This window comes from Siphateles boraxobius, unplaced genomic scaffold (assembly GCF_051911475.1).
Source record: "Siphateles boraxobius isolate OS27281-9 unplaced genomic scaffold, OSU_SipBor_1 86, whole genome shotgun sequence".
NCBI classification, from domain to species: Eukaryota; Metazoa; Chordata; class Actinopteri; order Cypriniformes; family Leuciscidae; genus Siphateles; species Siphateles boraxobius.
The window spans coordinates 8,455,282-8,474,645 of NW_027509215.1; the positions used below are offsets into that span (position 1 = coordinate 8,455,282).

General features: G+C 36.2%; 1 protein-coding gene across 6 annotated transcripts in view; it reads right to left on the minus strand.

Moving 5' to 3' along the window:
* The window catches only part of mtcl1 (microtubule crosslinking factor 1), a 96,841-nt gene that overhangs the window by 20,666 nt on the left and 56,811 nt on the right, over positions 1-19,364 (minus strand). For 3 of the 6 annotated variants that reach the window (XM_077222100.1, XM_077222104.1, XM_077222101.1), the window contains exons 6-9: positions 14,272-14,373; positions 9,724-9,849; positions 6,205-6,423; positions 4,232-4,393 (exon numbers count right to left, since the gene is read on the minus strand). In XM_077222100.1, the coding sequence (XP_077078215.1) occupies positions 4,232-4,393; positions 6,205-6,423; positions 9,724-9,849; positions 14,272-14,373 (609 nt within the window). Of the gene's footprint in view, positions 1-4,231; positions 4,394-6,204; positions 6,424-9,723; positions 9,895-14,271; positions 14,374-19,364 lie in introns of all 6 variants that reach the window. The other 3 variants (XM_077222103.1, XM_077222106.1, XM_077222105.1) reach the window with 2 other exon arrangements.

The window sequence follows — 19,364 nt, forward strand, 5'->3', positions numbered from 1 at the left end:
TTTTGCTCTCGGGGTCCCCCTACATTTGGGAAACAGTATTGTCCTCTACTACTGTCATAAACTCTGTCATCGTGCATTTGTTGACAACCATGATAGCCCTGAACACTGTAGGAGGAGGTCACATGCAGGTGTTCTGCTTGCGTCCTGTGTGAAATGTCTTCATCCCAGGTACAGTGGCATATACTATTTCAGCATGTCATATGGATATAATTTCATGGGTTTTATTTTTTTTCTAACGATAAATGATCGCGATGATGACGTTTACAAGCCAGTGTCATTATAGTAGCCTAGTCTATTGGTTACCGTTTTACTGAATCTATATGATACTTCAATGCAATGTTTGAGTGGTAGATAATAACCATATATCGTCAATATTATAATATCAAGCTACCATAAATAAATCTGCAAATTTTACAAATCGATTTGCATTATAGCTTGAAGCATGACAAATAATCATTACCTGATTCATGAAGATAAATGAAGGATAAGATAGCTTCCGTAACATAGTCAGGCAGACAAAAAAACACCCCAGACTACGGGGTGTCATTGGTTGTTGCGTTAAATGTTACCCAGATACAATAGTGCTATTTTCTGATTGGCTAACAACACCAGACGAACAACACCAGACGAACAACACCAGAGGAGACACGGTTGAAATTCATGCCTGTTCCACAGTGTGAGGAGCGCGACCAGAGTTTTGGGCGCTGCGGCATATTAAATATATTACAAATAGTTTTTCATCGTGAGAAATACAATGTGTGGCGGGAGAGAGTGACAAAAGACCGAAATGAGTGACTGTCACGCTCAATGCGTGACACTTGACAGCCCTGCGATTTTAAGGAAGTGGGGGTGGTGGTGGAAGTGACGTATATGCCGTAAAGCAGTCGAGTTTATTAAAAACGCTACAGACCCCGTCAGGCTATGGCAGACGTGTCATTCAACCTATTGTAAGTCGATGTACCTTCACAAGAGACTTGTAAATATATTATGAAGGTTGAAAAGTTACCTGGTGTTACTTTAAGTTGCTTTCTAGGGCAAATAAGTGAGATTTTAGAAGAGATTTTAAAGTCTCATTCGTGATTTTTCTTTTCAGCATGTGAAGGGTAGTTAAATGCATTTCCAATAAAGAATTAAGTAGTTGTGTGTTTTTATTATTAATTAAGTAGATGTGGGATAAAGTTAATCACGAGTCAGCAACACGGCATCTAGTGGTGAGGTTACGAATAGCAACCATCAAAAGTTACGGTGGCCGACAGGAAAATATGTCATCGTCTGAGACAGCAGAGAGTAGCAGTTCAGCAATGAGGTTTCTTTACAAGGATAAATTAAGAAATTATGTTTACTTAATTATTCAGTAAAACTTTTATTGCGAATATTATTGTTACTTGTTCATCATTGGGTCAGTGTTTTATTCGCTGAACTAAGCTTGCTTCCTTGCACGAAGAGCAACATAGTAACGAAACGCGTTTGTCCGTTTAGGGCCACCGTAGAAACATGTCGGCGCATTTCAATGTAAGTGAACCCGCGGTGTGTGTAGACAGAAACTGCTCATTCTAAGGTAATACAAATATAACGGTTCATTAAGTAAGTCTTTATACACCACTGAAAACTTATTTTTCAAGGTAGTGAGGAAACGCGCTCTGTAGCGCTGTGTGTTCGCTGTCGGCTACGCTAGAAACATGACCACACAATATGTCGACCTCCATAGAAGGGGGCGCCCGCGGTTATGGAGGTATAAATGTCTCATTCTAAGGTAATAAAAACATAACGGTTCATTATGCAAGGTCTTTATACACCACTGAAAACATAGTTATGGATCTTATATTGCATTTCTGTCAATAGATCCTCAGAAATATTACAGAATGCACCTTTAAGTAAGTGCAGTGAAAGTTCATTTTTGTTGTAAAAAAGAAATTAATTTAGTTAATTTATATATATATCCGCTCTGGAGAGAACAGTGATATCATCGTCCAGCTCAGTTCAGTTCATATAATGGTGTCAATGCAGGCAGATCAATAATATTGTTGAATATTAAATGTTCCCAACTAAGCAAGCCAAAGGAGATAAATGTTAGTGTTAAAGGTTAGTGTAAATGAAACCCGTGAGCTCTAAGTTCTGAGACACATTAATATAAAATCTCTTAAAGTGTGCAGTTTCTGTGGCACAAAACAGAAATGCAAAACGGCTCCATCCAAACACACTGCATTTGAGTTTAGTCAAGCCAGCGGTGCAGAAATAAAACTTTATTGGTAATGGCATATGAGTGACAGTTCAATAAACCGGTATGGTACTAAGGAACATGTCTGTGCTCATTAGTTTGTATGTAAGCTTGTCAGCACAGCAGAAAACCACAGCATCAATGGAGCCAATTGCATTTCCGTCAAAAGTGCATGTTTAGCAGAAATGGAAATTCAGTTAAAACCATGTGCACACTGAGAAATACATAAGCAAAATGATCTATAGGGAAAAAGCCACATATACGTCTAAACAAGACGATGTGACCGCTTTTAATGATTTGTAAAACTAAAGTGGTTTACAAACTCCTGCACTTAGAGAGGTTAAATAATAGACTAGAGCTGAGAGAACGTTTACTGCTTAAAACTGCTGCTACTGAAACATTAACACTGCTTTAATATTTACTCCAGAAAACAAAGAAGAGAGATTTTAAGGTCACTACACACATTTCTTAATTTTTTTCTATAGGTTGTTCAATAAATAAAGGGAAAAATATGATTAGCAACAACCACCATGTCAAAACACTGAAGATTATTATGGCTTTTCTCATGTTAATACCTTTTTAAAGGGATAGTTCACCCAAAAATAAAAATTCTGTTATCAGTTACTCAACCTCAAGTTCTTCCAAACATGTATTAATATCTTATTCAGCTCAGTAGCAGCAAACACACTTACGTTGTGGCAACGTCTGCGCGACATTCAACAACTGACAACGTTCTGACAATTAATCTTTTAGGCTACAGACAGGGGTGATTCTAGGATTTTCATTTTAGGGGGGCTCAACCCCCAATGAAGGTATGGTTTTAAAAAAGTAACACTAAAGTTTGGGGTCTAATGCTCACTATTAACTAGTTTCATTAACATGCATATGGCAGGGTTTTATAACCCCTGAGGTCCTGAATGTGAGGCTAGGCTAGCCTTTGGAAGGTTTCCCCCCAAGAAAATTTTGATTTCCACATATGTGCATTTTAAGATTTTTTGAGGTCAAACAAATTGCCGATTATTTTTCTCTCCTTATCAACATCTCACTCTTTTTCTCTATGTTTTTATCTTGCCCTGTCTCTTCCCCTCCTAAAGCTGAGCTTTCTCTGATAGGCTTTTCATTTTTGTCTGTCAGTGAAGAAAGTAAACAAATGGGTCAACTGATAGTTTGATTTTTAGCCTATGAATCATTTTCTGAGACGCATTAATTTACTGAAAGCGACTAGGAAAGCTAGGTAAATAACTTTATTAAATTCATTCACAATATAGGCTACACATTCATGATTGATCTTATGCCTAATACAGGACTTTATAATCAAATAGGTCCTAATTTTGAGGTTGTTTGGGGGTTCAAATTTTTATTTCTCTGATATTTGCATTTCAAGACGTTTGAAGGCCAAAAAAGGATAAGAAATAGCTTTAAACCCAAGTTAGCTGGCAGTAGATTATTTGTCAATACCTGCTCTCTCCTCTTATCCATCACTACAGGCTACAATACATGAGTCACGTTACATAGTCCTATTTGCGTTTATTAGTTTGCCTGATTATTTTTGTGATTTGTTTAACATTTATGACCTAATAAACTGTCAAATATGAAATGTTTAGTTTAGAATACTTGCATCTTATCTCGCACTTGACAGTACACTGAACATAGAAACTGAAGCGCGTCGAGTCGCTCTGCTAAAATTCGCGCTCTGAAGCTACTGTGAACATAAAGCCCGCCTACTTGGATTGACACCGCTGCGGATTGAAGATGAAGAAAGCGCTGAATCTGATTATAACTGAAGCGAACACGAATTTGTGAAGCCTATGCTTAATCACAAATTTATAACTCAAAGTATTGTAGGAAGAAGGCTAAATGAATGCAATCTTTAAGACAATTTTTTAAATACTCAACGGGCCGGATTAAACAGTGAAACAGTATGTGGCCCGCGGGCCGTAGTTTGGCCCGCCCCTGTTTTAAGATGAATCCCTTGTATAATTTTTCCATATATTTGACAGGTATGTATTTTACCTGTTTCTGGTGCTGGAATCTCTCTGGAGACAGCAGGAGAGGGCCGGGCTCTGTGAGGTCACTTCCTGTGATTTGGCCACACACTTTGTCTTCCCTTCCCATCTCTCCATCACCCTGGTCGATCATAACGGCCAGTTCTGGAATGTTCTCCAATCGTTCGTACTGAAGAAACAAGTAATAGAGAAACCACAGAAAATGTTTACAGTTAAAGTTTAATCAAAACTAAATAAAACGAAATACAAATAAAATAAAAACGAAATAAAATAAAATATTTTTTAATAAAAAACCCTAAAACTTTTATTTAATATTATTTATATTTTCATTTGACATTTGACATTTTATTTTTATTTTATATTTTTTATTCTATTTTGTTTTTTAATTTAATAATATATATATTATTTATTTATTTGATTTTATATTTTATTATTATTATAACTATTTTAATATTTTTTTATGGTATGGTATGGTATGGTATGGTATGGAATGGTATGGTATGGTATGGAATGGTATGGTATGGTATGGTATGGTATGGTATGGTAGGGTAGGGTAAATCCTGATCCTCTTTATTACTTTAATACTCATGTACATTTTTATGCATTTGTCAGATGCTTTTATCTAAAGTGACTTACATTGCATTCAAGGTATACATATTACTAGTTAATGCATTGCCCAAACTTTTAAACGGTAGTATAAATATATCATTTAAAAAAAACAAGTTTTTAAACACACAATTAAAGAATTGTTCGATAAATTATTTTTTAATGCAGAATTGATAATTTTTTTATTTTATTAAAATGAACTATTTCACACAATATTTGTGTATTTAATTGCTTTGAAACATTCTAATATCAGATTCATGAGTGTGTGAGTGAATGTTAATGGAGTCGATGTGATGCAGTGTATTACAAATCATTCACTTGTGAGGTTTCATGTCAGTAAGAAGGAGCCATCTCTACAGTTTGAACTACAGGAACCATGATATATTGACATGCTGTAAAAAAAAATCCAGTCTAATATTTCAGTACTGGAAATGTTTTTGAGCTTCATTGCTATCATTTGTTTACAGCGGCTGTTGTAGATATGATAGATGGACTGTGAAATGAAAAGCTCACACTAATTCACACTGTTCCAATACTGAACTATTATGGTTTGTCGGAAGACCTACTGCCACAAACGAGACATTAAACAGAAGCAACATGTTTGCAGGTACTCATCAATCATGCAATCTTCACATCATGAATCTTTTGCATATCAGACAGTTAAAGGGGTGGTATAATGCCTTTTTCACAAGATGTACAATAAGTCTTTGATGTCCCCAGAGTGTGTATGTGAAGTTTTAGCTCAAAATACCCCACAGATATTTTTATATAGCATGTTAAAGTTGTCACTTTTTGAGTGTGAGCAAAAACACACCGTTTTGTGTCTGTGCCTTTAAATGCAAATGAGCTGCACCTCCCGGCAGAGGGGGCGGAGCTACAACAGCTTGTGTCCTTTTACCTCACACAGACATATACTGAAAATTTCAAAAACTTTGAGCCTTTTATGTTCAAACCTGAGTCAGAAAGACGGAGAGACTCAAGAAGAAGCTGAGTGGTTAGTTGATGATTTTATGTAGCTTATGTGTAGTTATCTTCTAGTCACTGATTAGCATATTCTGTCTTGATAATCTATAAATCATGTTACGGGGGTAGGGTTTATGTTAATTTAAGGGTTTGTGACGTCACTAACCCGGAAGGAATGTCGTGTAGTCCCTACCAGCCGTTTGTTGTAGTCCTTAAAAAGCAATTGCTTTAAAAGAAAATATATCCCTTTGCTTTGAACTTTGAGCGTCGTAACTTTGCAGATGTTGTTTATGCTCAAACAGCAACATTACACACTAACTAAAGTTAGAAAAGTGAAATCATAATCAACCACCCCTTTAATTATGTCTGAGCTCAGTTAATTAAGGGTCAACTAGGGTTATTCTGGATCACCTCAGCATGTGCACCTTCATCCACACCGTCTGTCCTGCGACCGAGCCTCCAGTGCATGAGGATCCAGCGCAGCTTCATGAACACGATCACTATATTCTGGCGGAACAACCTCACTTCCTGTTGCAGCTGCACTCTTTCCTGCGGCCATGTTGGCTCATGGGATTGAAGTCCATGTAGCTCGAGTCCTCGCCGTGCCTCTGCGCGCCTCCTGTCCTCCTCCTTCGCAAGAAAAACATTCAGAATTATTCCTAATCAGTAAAATCTGTGCAGATTTCACAGCAGAAAGACACGTGTCTTACTTTAAGTGTTTAGTCTAGTTATTCAAATCTTGTTCATGTCACACGTAAAGTTGTCCGTGTCTCAAGCTCATTTACTGGAGTCCCTAATCATAGATTTTGACTACTTGCTCTTAGTACAATATTTTTATACTCACAGATATTTTTATATAGCATCTTAAAAGTGTCATTTTTGAGGGTGAGCAAAAACGCACTGTTTTTGTGTCTGTCCCTTTAAATGCAAATGAGCTGCTGTAAAGTAAGAAAGACATTTCCCATACCCCGGAAATGTACATTTCGTAGAATTAATAAACAATTAACACTCAGAATAAACAATTAACTGGGTGTTCAAGGCACAAACAGGTTTATTGATTGTAATACCAATTTACAACATTAAGTTAATTCTATTAACTGATCCAAATATTAATAATCAATTATAACAAGTTATTATTGATCATTAATATTTCTTTAGAGCTAACATGCTACATAATAGATGCATGCTTGCATATAGAGTAATGAGATGTTTTTAAGGCAAGAAGAAAATTGAATCCTCCTAGAAAAAACAGCTGAATCTACTTTTTATTTTGCAGTTTGGAAGTATAGAAGCTGGTCCAAGCTGGTTTATGTGGGAAACTAGCCAGACGAGCAGCAATAAAGCTGACAATTACAAGTTTAACCACGTAAACCATATAAAGCATACTGTCTCATATTTGATACACACGTTTCTAAGGCCTCTGAATGATCATCGGGATCAAATCATTGTGCAAAACCTGTTGCACACAATCTACTACATGCCGTCTGATTGATAGTTTAGACTTTTATAGAAAGTAAAAGCCTTTTAGTATGATTGTAAAAGCGTCCACCTTCAGCTCGTGGATCACGTGTCTTTCTGCTGTGAAATCTGCACTGATTTTACTGATTAGGAATTACTTTTATATTGTTAGTAATATTTCAAGATGAACCCTTACTGGACTGAAGCAAGTTTACTTGATTATCCATACTTCATTTTTTTTAGTTTTTGTTTTTAGAAAAATCATGTTCAAATGTGAGTCTCAAATATGATCATTAGGCTTTTGAGGAAGGTTTATTTGTTCATCTCTCGATCATCATTGTATTTCATCACATTATATATTTTAAAACTACCGAGCTTTGATTATAAAACTAAGCATTTAAATGTAAGCTTACTTGGACATATTAGCAGATATAGAGTGACGACTGATAATTATATGCATTTTATGGCAGTAGTCTGATATGCTGTTATTAAGATCTCATTAAATTACATTACCAGCACCAGCATCAAGCAACATGCACATTTTTGCTCAGTTTGGGCCTAGGATTGTGAACTCCATATTTGCACTACAGGTCCTTCTCAAAAAATTAGCATATTGTGATAAAGTTCATTATTTTCCATAATGTAATGATAAAAATTAAACTTTCATATATTTTAGATTCATTGCACACCAACTGAAATATTTCAGGTCTTTTATTGTTTTAATACTGATGATTTTGGCATACAGCTCATGAAAACCCAAAATTCCTATCTCAAAAAATTAGCATATCATGAAAAGGGTCTCTAAACGAGCTATTAACCTAATCATCTGAATCAACTAATTAACTCTAAACACCTGCAAAAGATTCCTGAGGCTTTTAAAAACTCCCAGCCTTTCATTACTCAAAACCGCAATCATGGGTAAGACTGCCGACCTGACTGCTGTCCAGAAGGCCATCATTGACACCCTCAAGCAAGAGGGTAAGACACAGAAAGAAATTTCTGAACAAATAGGCTGTTCCCAGAGTGCTGTATCAAGGCACCTCAGTGGGAAGTCTGTGGGAAGGAAAAAGTGTGGCAAAAAACGCTGCACAACGAGAAGAGATGACCGGACCCTGAGGAAGATTGTGGAGAAGGACCGATTCCAGACCTTGGGGGACCTGCGGAAGCAGTGGACTGAGTCTGGAGTAGAAACATCCAGAGCCACCGTGCACAGGCGTGTGCAGGAAATGGGCTACAGGTGCCGCATTCCCCAGGTCAAGCCACTTTTGAACCAGAAACAGCGGCAGAAGCGCCTGACCTGGGCTACAGAGAAGCAGCACTGGACTGTTGCTCAGTTTTGCATGTCATTCGGAAATCAAGGTGCCAGAGTCTGGAGGAAGACTGGAGAGAAGGAAATGCCAAAATGCCTGAAGTCCAGTGGCAAGTACCCACAGTCAGTGATGGTCTGGGGTGCCATGTCAGCTGCTGATGTTGGTCCACTGTGTTTTATCAAGGGCAGGGTCAATGCAGCTAGCTATCAGGAGATTTTGGAGCACTTCATGCTTCCATCTGCTGAAAAGCTTTATGGAGATGAAGATTTCATTTTTCAGCACGACCTGGCACTTGCTCACAGTGCCAAAACCACTGGTAAATGGTTTACTGACCATGGTATTACTGTGCTCAATTGGCCTGCCAACTCTCCTGACCTGAACCCCATAAAGAATATGTGGGATATTGAGAAGAGAAAGTTGAGAGACGCAAGACCCAACACTCTGGATGAGCTTAAGGCCGCTATTGAAGGATCCTGGGCCTCCATAACACCTCAGCAGTGCCACAGGCTGATTGCCTCCATGCCACGCCGCATTGAAGCAGTAATTTCTGCAAAAGGATTCCCGAGTGCATAACTGAACATAATTATTTGAAGGTTGACTTTTTTTTTGTATTAAAAACAGTTCTTTTATTGGTCGGATGAAATATGCTAATTTTTTGAGACAGGAATTTTGGGTTTTCATGAGCTGTATGCCAAAATCATCAGTATTAAAACAATAAAAGACCTGAAATATTTCAGTTGGTGTGCAATGAATCTAAAATATATGAAAGTTTAATTTTTATCATTACATTATGGAAAATAATGAACTTTATCACAATATGCTAATTTTTTGAGAAGTACCTGTATATCATCCAATATGAGCCAAAAAAAGCCTCATGCATAAAACAAATAAATAACAAAAATCAATACGCAAACTTATTTTTAGATAAAAAAACAACAAAAAACATTTTGTCTAAATTTTCAATAACCTTGCATTTCAAAATATTAGATGATTTTTATCACTTACTCCTTATGTCAGGCTTTACAGGGTTAAGCTGGAATGACCTAGTGGTTAGTATATTGTCTATCTCTCCATAATAAACTAAATCTGATATATATGTGAGGAGCCTTTGAATCGATCACTTGCAGCTCTGATCTTCTTTCTCCAAGTGAACCGCACGTACCTGAGGGATGGATGAAGTGAAGCTGTCTCTCTCCTCCGGTCCAGCTCTGATCCTCCTGTCATGGTCCAGGCGTAGTTGAATCTCTCTGGTAGAAATTCCCGTCTCAGGCAGAGCCGGCTCACGAAACTGGAGCCCAGCAGAACACACAACACCAGTCTCAAAATCCCAGCACTTTCAAGAGAGACAACATCAATTTCATGCAAACACACACATCAGTGACATGCATCAAGGCAGAGCTATTTCAGTATGTTCTCTTTCTAGATTATATCAAATTGTTACGGTTTCATGGCTTATTAGGGAGGAAGGTATAAAATTAGCTTTTATGTTTGTAGTATTGATAAATAAAAATATATTAGGACACTATTCTATTCGCAACTGTTTCCTTATAAACTATCCAGATCTCTGGTGTCAAATGCAAGAGAATTAATGTAGAGGGTCATAATTAATTCAGATTAATTTCTACAGTAAAGAAATACTAAATCTGTGCTTTGTGTGCTGATGTTTGTTAGTTTCTAACAAATGTCTAAAAGGGGTCATGACATGTGAAATCAAAAAACATCCAGCAAATTGAACAGCTTAAAACGTCCTCCTCATTATGAACAAAGCATTTATTTATTCAAGCTCCAAAAACAGCTCGTTTTGATTTTGAGAATCCGTGACGTCACATGGGTGAATATATTTGCATATGCCCGCCTCCAGAGCCAGACATCATCGCACTATAAGCCCCGCCCACTGCAACTTGCCTAAACTGGACTTGAAAGTCGCGTCAAAAGCAAATAGAGCCCATTATAATGACTGACGCTGAATACAGATGTGCGTTCACTTTACTCCACACACTTGAGTCTGCCGACAACAGGGTAAATGAAGGAATGAAGGAAGGTCAAGTTTAAATAAGCTCTTTTGCGTCTCTATCCAGACATCAGAAGGATCCCGGCCTCATGAACAAGTGGATGGTTTATTTTAATGGCGTTTTGGATGGTTTCAGAGGATTTTATGTTTGTTCGGAGGATTTTATGTTTGTTTGGAGCATTTTGTTTTCTATAAGAGCAACAGTGTAATTGAGAGTTTGCAAATAAACTTTTGATTAAGCAGCAACTGGATTGAATCTGACAGCAGCTGCATCACAAACTGTGAGTAAACCATCTCATAAAGCTTTGTCTGTAAATGACGGTTTTATATGGATAATGTTTTCAAAACACTTACTCACGTGCAATAGCGAGTCGGTGTTGATACTGCTTCCTATGCAATGACGTTTAATCATAACAGTGGACGTTTATTGGACTATTAACAGAAATAATAGTTTTCTGCATATATATATATATATGTTGTGCATACATTATAAATGAACCTAAAGGAACATATTAAGATAAAAATCCATGTCATGACCCCTTTATTTGTAAGAGTGAAGATTCATATGCATAAATATAATGTAAAATAAGCATATGCTGCCTTCAAGCACTGCATTAATGAGTAAGCGCATGGAAACAGCAACACCACGTCATAATTACTAGTGAGAAACGCCTTTGTTTTTGAGCCCTGAATTCTGAGCGTGAGTCAGTGAAAATATCACGGCAGAAGACAACTGGTATTGGACAGATTTTAGAGGAAAAGTGCTAGATTACACTTACTGGTGGCTGAAAGCAAAGTCAAGTTGCATAACTAATGCACATCTTTTGTACTTTTAGTTTGTCTTTGTTTTTTCGCTTTGTGAGTAGATGGAAAAAGTGAGAAAATATATAAAATTACCTGCATCCATTTGTTCCAGTCAAAATGACTAAACATTTACATAAAACTTATTTTCCCAGGAGGACTTGAAGACAGCATGATGCTGGTAAATGTGAAATGTTGCATATTGCAAGCTGCTAAATACACTTTCTTTCAGCTGTTTTGTCTATAGAGTTCACTTTGAGCAGCAGCACATAAACTGAAGCTTAGACAACCATATAGACATACAACAAATTAAATGCAAATACATATTAACTGATGACTAACACACATCTGCCGTTGTTTTCATGTACCAAACAGTCACAAATTGAACAGAAACATCAAAGTTCCTGCATGCGTGAGAGGATGGTGAGTGTCGTAATTCATGACAAACCAGTGTGATTTTAATAAACAGCAGTGGTTGTGAGTGGAGTGAGAAGAAACCAAAAGAATCACTGTGAAACAATGGTGTGAATTAAATGATTCAAGTGAACAAACTGCTCTCAGCTGTCTAGTGTTTCATTTAGTTGCATCAGATAAATCAGGGATGTTGTTTTTGATCTAATAACCTGGTATAAAATAATTGGAAGTGATATTTTATGACAACTTGCTCTCTTCCATTCAGTTTTATTACATTTTATTAAATTAAATAAAGATATACAAGCTGGGAAGAATTGCTCTTCATTCTGAAATGTCTCATAGGCTTTCCTCTAAAACACACACGGTTTCAAAACCTAGTGAGCTGCCCTCATAGAAAACATAATAAATATTCTCATAAGGGATCTGGAAAACACTACACAGGCATCAAGTTAACAACAAAATATTCAAATAAGCATAAATATACCAAAAATAGTCCATTTTACTTTGATATTATATTATTATAAAATATTTTAATCAATAATATTTGGAAATAAAATGCATCTAATAATTATATATTTAATGCATTGTGGGATTGCATTTGCCATAAAGAAGTTATTTTAGAACGGGCACAATTTTTTAGTTAAGTTTAGGCATAGCAAACACACAGTAGGTTTTTGAAACGGATCTAGGGACACAGTGGTAGTTCTGGTGGGAGATTTGTCAGAGGGAGAGACACAATGTTTACACACTATTTCCTTTGTGCTCAAACACCAGTACAGTTCAAATAATAAATCTGAAGCCATATCCATAAATACTTCAGGCCGACACAAAACCCTTGTGGTTCAGATTTTTAAGATCTGGTATCTCTGACCACATTGAGGTCATTCTTGTTTCAGGATGGAAAACTTCATGGTAAATCCAATGTGTGAACATTTCCTCTGTTTTGATCCGTACTGCACATTTTCACAAGGAAAGGCACTCCAGCACTCTCACTGGACCAAAAACATCTCTCACTGGACTGTTTTAATGTTAAAAAGGAGATTAAAGCCTTGGTTATCTCCGGATAGCTTTGACAGCTGTGGCTTTTCATGTAATATGGTTATATTTACATAGGAAAACCTCTGCTTTAATCACTTGGTGCTCTTCTGTCAATTTTGACCGGTTTGTTTTTTTAGAATTTTTTACTTCATCGAAATGATGAGAAACTTGGTATAAAGGTTTTGGCACTTCACTTGCTATGTGAAACACACACGAATCATGGGCATGATTCAAAAAGGTATCAAAAATAGTCACACTTGTACTCCTTGTGGTAAAAAATGAGCGCATTGGAAATGAATTGCTAAACGAATTTCATCTAGTGGACGCGTTTGGTACTGCGGCCAAACAAAATCTTAATGAAAGTATATTTTTTTAGTTATTAACCTAAAATTTAGAACACAACTCGTTTAGATTTGTGGCTTTGACTTTCTCACAGTTTTAGAGTAAAACGAGTTTTGGAAAATAAATATCTCATATAAAATTTGAAAATAGTATTTTTGTATATTTTTTTATCAAAACAAAATAAACTTTAAAAAGTAAAAGGAAGAAAAAAAAATTACTTCAGCAATAATCTGCCAAGTGTAAAAAAAAAAAAGAGACCAAACTGAAGTCTGTGCTACAAAACATTCAAGATTTATTAGAGTTTAAGTTGGAAATTTCATTTTCAAAAAATGCTTAAATAAAAAATGTATCAAACTAAAATATTGTATATTCATTGAAATAAACAAATCTGTCATTATTAACTGCCATGCAAGAAGCACCAGAAAGTGCACACACACACACACACACACACACACACACACACACACACACACACACACACACACACACACACACACACACACACACACACACACACACACACACACACACACACACATATATATCATTTTAATAATATTGACGTCAATATTTATTTTTAATGAATTAAATTATTAAATAATAATTAATATTAAATTCCAATTAAATTAATAACAATTAAATACATTTTGGTTTAATAAAATAATATTATTGTCGATTTGTCTGCCTATTAACCTATTAAAAAAAGATTTTTACAGTCACATGCATTGCATTACACGTTAAACATGTGCATGCAGAAGACATGCCAATTATTAAAAAAAATTCTAAATCTAAATAAAGGGATTTTCATAATATTCAATTTGCGCAATGTTTAGGGAATATCATGACATTCAGAGAAAGTCAGTCACTCCGACACTTTTCCTTGAAAATATCTCCCCATAATATTGTTCAGGCGACGTGAGATGTATTTTGATGTGTTTTCATCCAAAGATAACCAAGGCTTTACAGAAAGTAAATCTGTAATACACCTATATACCATGTTCATAATCTTGCTAATGCAGCACATTGCTCCACAGAGGCAATGCAAGGACACTTTGGAAACGTATCGGGTCTTTAAGTTCAGAAGCAGATGAACGAGGCACTGACCTCGGGTCTGAAACTGTGTGTTCTGGCGTATCTACTGAGTCCAGGGGTTCCCCTGGCTGTGGCTGACCCATCCGTGCCACTCTGCCGGTCTAGACACCACTCCTGTGAGTGAGTGAAGGAGGGAGAGGAGGAGAGGAGACAGAGGGAGGTGCATGGGGATCGGTGAACGACAAACAGAATCCACACACACGAGACGAGAAAGAGTGTGGGGGGGGGGGGGGGGGGGGTGGACCGAAGGTGGGTTTAAGCAAAACTCAAAGTGTGAAATGCAAAAAAGGGGTGACACACATTGTTTGTAACTTCCAAAAATGATTATAAATTAAATAATAATGATTCAAATGAAAAAAAAAAAATGAAAAAAAAAAGAGAAAGCCAGCAGGCTACAAGACAAAGAAAAGCGCAAAAAGAAAGACCAACTTAAAGATGATGGCGTAGGAGAGAGATGAGAAGAGAACGAGAATGAGGAGGAACAGAATCATGGGCGGAAACATCTGGGAACGGGATGAGGGATAAAGAGAGAAGAGGGGAAGGGCCAAGGGGAAAAAAAGAATGCAAAACACTGGTTATGAAGCGCATGCGATGGGGATACATGAGTCTTACAACCAATAACCCAAAAAGTGCAGTGACAGCAGGGACTAAACGCTAATGGTGTCGTGCCAAATCCAAGCCTCAGTCAAAGCCCTAATCCTCGAACCGCTACACTGAAGCCAACGACTTTTAGGGTGTTTTACTAATACGACGGTAAAATATAACTTAATTCATATTAATATTAAGCTAGTAATTATAATAAAAAATAAAAAATATATTAATTATTTAACTAAATAATTAATACATAAATAATTAATACATTTCTAAATATTATCATTTTAATTATTAGCTTCACTAATATTAAGCTGATAATTAAAATGATAAAAAACACTACATAGTTACATTAAAATATTAATATTAATATTTAACTATGTACCTTTTATTTTCAGTGTATTATTTTCATTAATTAATTTAGTTAATTATTGAAAATAAAAGTTACATAGTTAAATATTAATATTAATACCCGCTCCCAGATGTTTCAGCCCATGATTCTGTTCCTCCTCAATACATGGTACAGTGTTGGGTCACTTGATGTTTAATGTAAAGTCCCCATCCTGAAAGCAGAGCCATTCGAAGCTGTTCGAGAGCCATAGTTAAATACAACAGAAATGAAAATTAAATTTTTACTTGGGTATTAACAATTAGCTTGCTAAACTGACTTGGAATCCCCCAACAGAAAGATTTTATAGTTTTATATACAACTATTTTATAGTTGATAATATCCATACAAACTTATTATATTATACTACACGCTAAAAAATGCTGGGTTGTTTTAATCATTCTGGGTCAAATATGGACAAACTCAAACATTGGGTTAAACATTTAATTAAAAAAATTTAACTCAATGGCTGGGTTTGTCCATATTTGACCCAAAATTGGGTTAAAATGACCAAGCGTTTCTTAGAGTGTATATAACTGCCATTGGTGTATTGTTTGATTATAACTGTAAGTTCCTGATGAGCACTAACAGAATAATGCTGGCTTTTGGATGAGGCATAACAAACAGCTCCAGGGCGGGTAGGATTTTAACGGGGGCTTGAATTTGGCATGACGGCGACATGTTGCTCACAGCGAAGCTCAGCCATGCGATGGAAGCAGCTGAAGCTATTAAATAGACATCCTATAGGAGCGTTCTCAGGTCTGTTGTCATTAACTGGTGCGGGACATCAAACCATTCATAGCTGTGAGATGAACTGTGACTTCATGCTTGATGAAGAGTGTTACTGTGGTTGGTTTGAAGTGACGTGACCCAAAGCAAAGAACCGATGGGTTCCACCAATGAACATGAGCCAAATAAGTGAATTAACCAATCTGAGTGGAGCAAAAGGAAAATGTTGGAATTCTGATTGGAATCTCATTTAGACACTCAGAATACGCTAAACTACAAAAATATCAATAGTCGTCAAACCCGTAGTTTTAAAGAAAAGGTTATTTGTTGGGAAATTGACTCATGTTATCATAAAGCAGTTTCAAAGCAGGAAAAAAAGCCACAAGCAGTTCTATGTAAGTCAGCTTACTAAGACAATTTAGCATATATGTAAAAAAAATGAAAAAAAAGATAAGCTGCAATATTCCAGAGAATGAGCAAGTCACATAAAAATACAGAGACACAGACATTCAGTGTATTCAGAGTAGGTTTACAATTCATACGGAGCCTCTGGAGGTTATTCCCAAAACAAAAAACGCGGTGTAAGCACTTCTTATCTGCCATATCTTATATTTATGGCTGCATGCTCCATATATGTTGCATCAGCATTAACTGTGCAAATAAAAAAACTTAGATTTAATCAAGACCAGCACCCAGGTGATCGAAAAACATGTTTTACTGACATTTTAACTTATGTTAGTATGCATCATGCAACATCAACAGGGCCCAAAATTGACAAGTGCCAATAAATAAAAATAAAAATAAGATTAATTTAATTAGGGATGCACCGATATGAACATTTTGGCCGATACCGATAACCGATAATTCTTTATATTTGAAAGCCGATAACCGATATATTGGCCGATAAATCTAAATCCAAATTTTTTAATAATTATTGAGAGCCTGATTACAAAAAAAAGAGTCTCATCATTAAAATCCATGTCCTAAGCACAGAATTATAATGTTCCTAATTATATTTCAAGCAATTCAAAACCATCATGGTGACCAGTGTGCATCTGAAGTGTCTTAGCTGAAGGAAATTATCAATTATTTATTGGCTTTAATATATCAGCCAAATTTTCTTATCGGGCCGATAACGATATCGATAACATATATTTTTTATTAAAATCATATATCGGCTAATACCGATATGGTGGCCGATATATCACGCATCCCTAAATTTAATAACGATATCCTTATTAAGAAGTGCCACATGATAACACATATGAAAACATGAGGATTTAAAACATAATGCATGTCCAGATTTTCTTTAGAAGTGAAGTTTAAGGCCAGAAACAGACTTTAGGCAAGTATGCGTTTGCTGCTGAGATCATTTGGGCAGCAGGCGTTCTTGCATTCATGGATCAAGATCAACTTCATGCATCGCTGCACTGAAAAATGCAAGTATGCTCTGGCCCAGCGCTCACGCGTTTATGCGCTTGTGTTCATTTAGTATATTATACTGCAAATCACACAATGATTGTGCTATCTGTGACAAATAAATATGAATGAAAAAAAATGAATAATTTAATCGGTATAGACAAAAAAAGAAAAGAAAAAAATGCAAAAAAGGGATATTTATGGCAGGCAAATATTTCTCAGTTCACCTGCTATTGGCACAGTAAATTTTGGACCCCGCAAAATGGGATTGTGGGTATGAAGAGAGGGCAGGAACAGATGCAGGTGTTCATGGTGGTTACTGCTAGGGAAGGAGAGGTAAAGGCATCTTGGCTGAGCCGGGTGGCACTCTGTCATGTGTGGGTAAAGGTAATGTGCATTGCATTGTGGGATATACTATTTTACGCAGTGTTCCCCATTGCATTGTGCACATTTTGGCATATACAGCAGGTCATCTGGGTAGTCCATGCATGCAGAAACTGAATTTACATAAAAATAGCACAGGTACTAAAGTGTTAATGCTGGTGAACGAGTGTTGTTCAACTGTAGGGGTGTAACGATTCAAATTGCTCACAGTTCTGTATGTATCACGGTTTTAGGTTCAGGGTTTCGGTACGGTTCGGTATGTTTTATGTTCAGGGAAAAAAGGACAAATTAAAATAAGAAAAATAAGAACAAAAATTCTAACTACAAGCAACAGCACAAATAAATACAATAAAGCAAAGATACTAATAAAATAAAGAATGCTATCAGGTATGCTACAGTAGTTTTCAAGGAACAGAGATTTAATAAACTAATCAAATGTAAAATAACATTGCATATTTCAGTGTATAAATTAAAGATTAATCATTATTAAAATTACAAAAGTTATTCAGTCAAGAGCAGTGACTGATTTCATTGTCTTTTGTTGTTTGATTAACATTAAAAACAGACAGCAGGAATATTAGGCTACTGCGACTTTAAGACAATGCACTGATCCAATCCACTGATACTGTAAAAATGCCCTTTTCTTTCTCTACTGTTTATGTTCACTTAAGACATAACTGACATTGTTTGCTAGGATACTCATTAAGACGGACATGTTGACATCATTTTTGTGATGACTTGAAAGAACTCAATATTTGCACGTCTGAAATGAACGCACACAACTTCTCGCAGCACACTCAAGTTCCCATTTGTGTCTTCTTGCTTTTGAATGTTTCAATTGGAAAGGCTTAAGACATGTGCAAGTGAGTTTAGTTTAAACACCGATTGCAACGTGTGTTTATCAGGTCTCACCGGCGCTCGTGCGCAATCAACACCCGGGTGAAGATGGCGTAAACGACTGGTCATATTCGAGAATACGTTAACACAGAGTGGATGTTTTGTCCACTCTTTTTTGATTACAATTATTTTGATTTGTAACATATTGGAAAGCCAGAATGTGTCTCGTTTGACAGAAACATACATTAGCCGAACTCTATCTGTCTGTTTTACGCATTGTTATTTTCAACAATCCATAATATATATATATATATATATATATATATATATATATATATATATATATGCGTGGTCAGATTTGAGATTAATCGCAGTGTAAGTGTGTGCAGAACCGTGGGTGGAGAACAGTACAGTTTGATTTTTTTTACCAAGAACCGTTACACCCCTATTCAACTGCCTACATTTAGACTATGTTATGTTGAGGTTATTAATCTTAAAGTGAATTTAAAAAAGCACCTGTCACAAACATCTCACCAACTCTGTCTTCTTTTGTGTCTCCTGCTGTTTTACTGTCTCATTAATCTCAGAGCAGGTCTATTAGAACATTACTCTTCTCACAAAACTCCCATTAATCTTTCACATAGATCTTTTTCACAAATAACATATAACAAATGATCAGAAGTATCACTGATATAAAACACGGCAACTGGATAACCAGTTTTACAAGTCAAATACTGAGCCTACAACTCCACATATC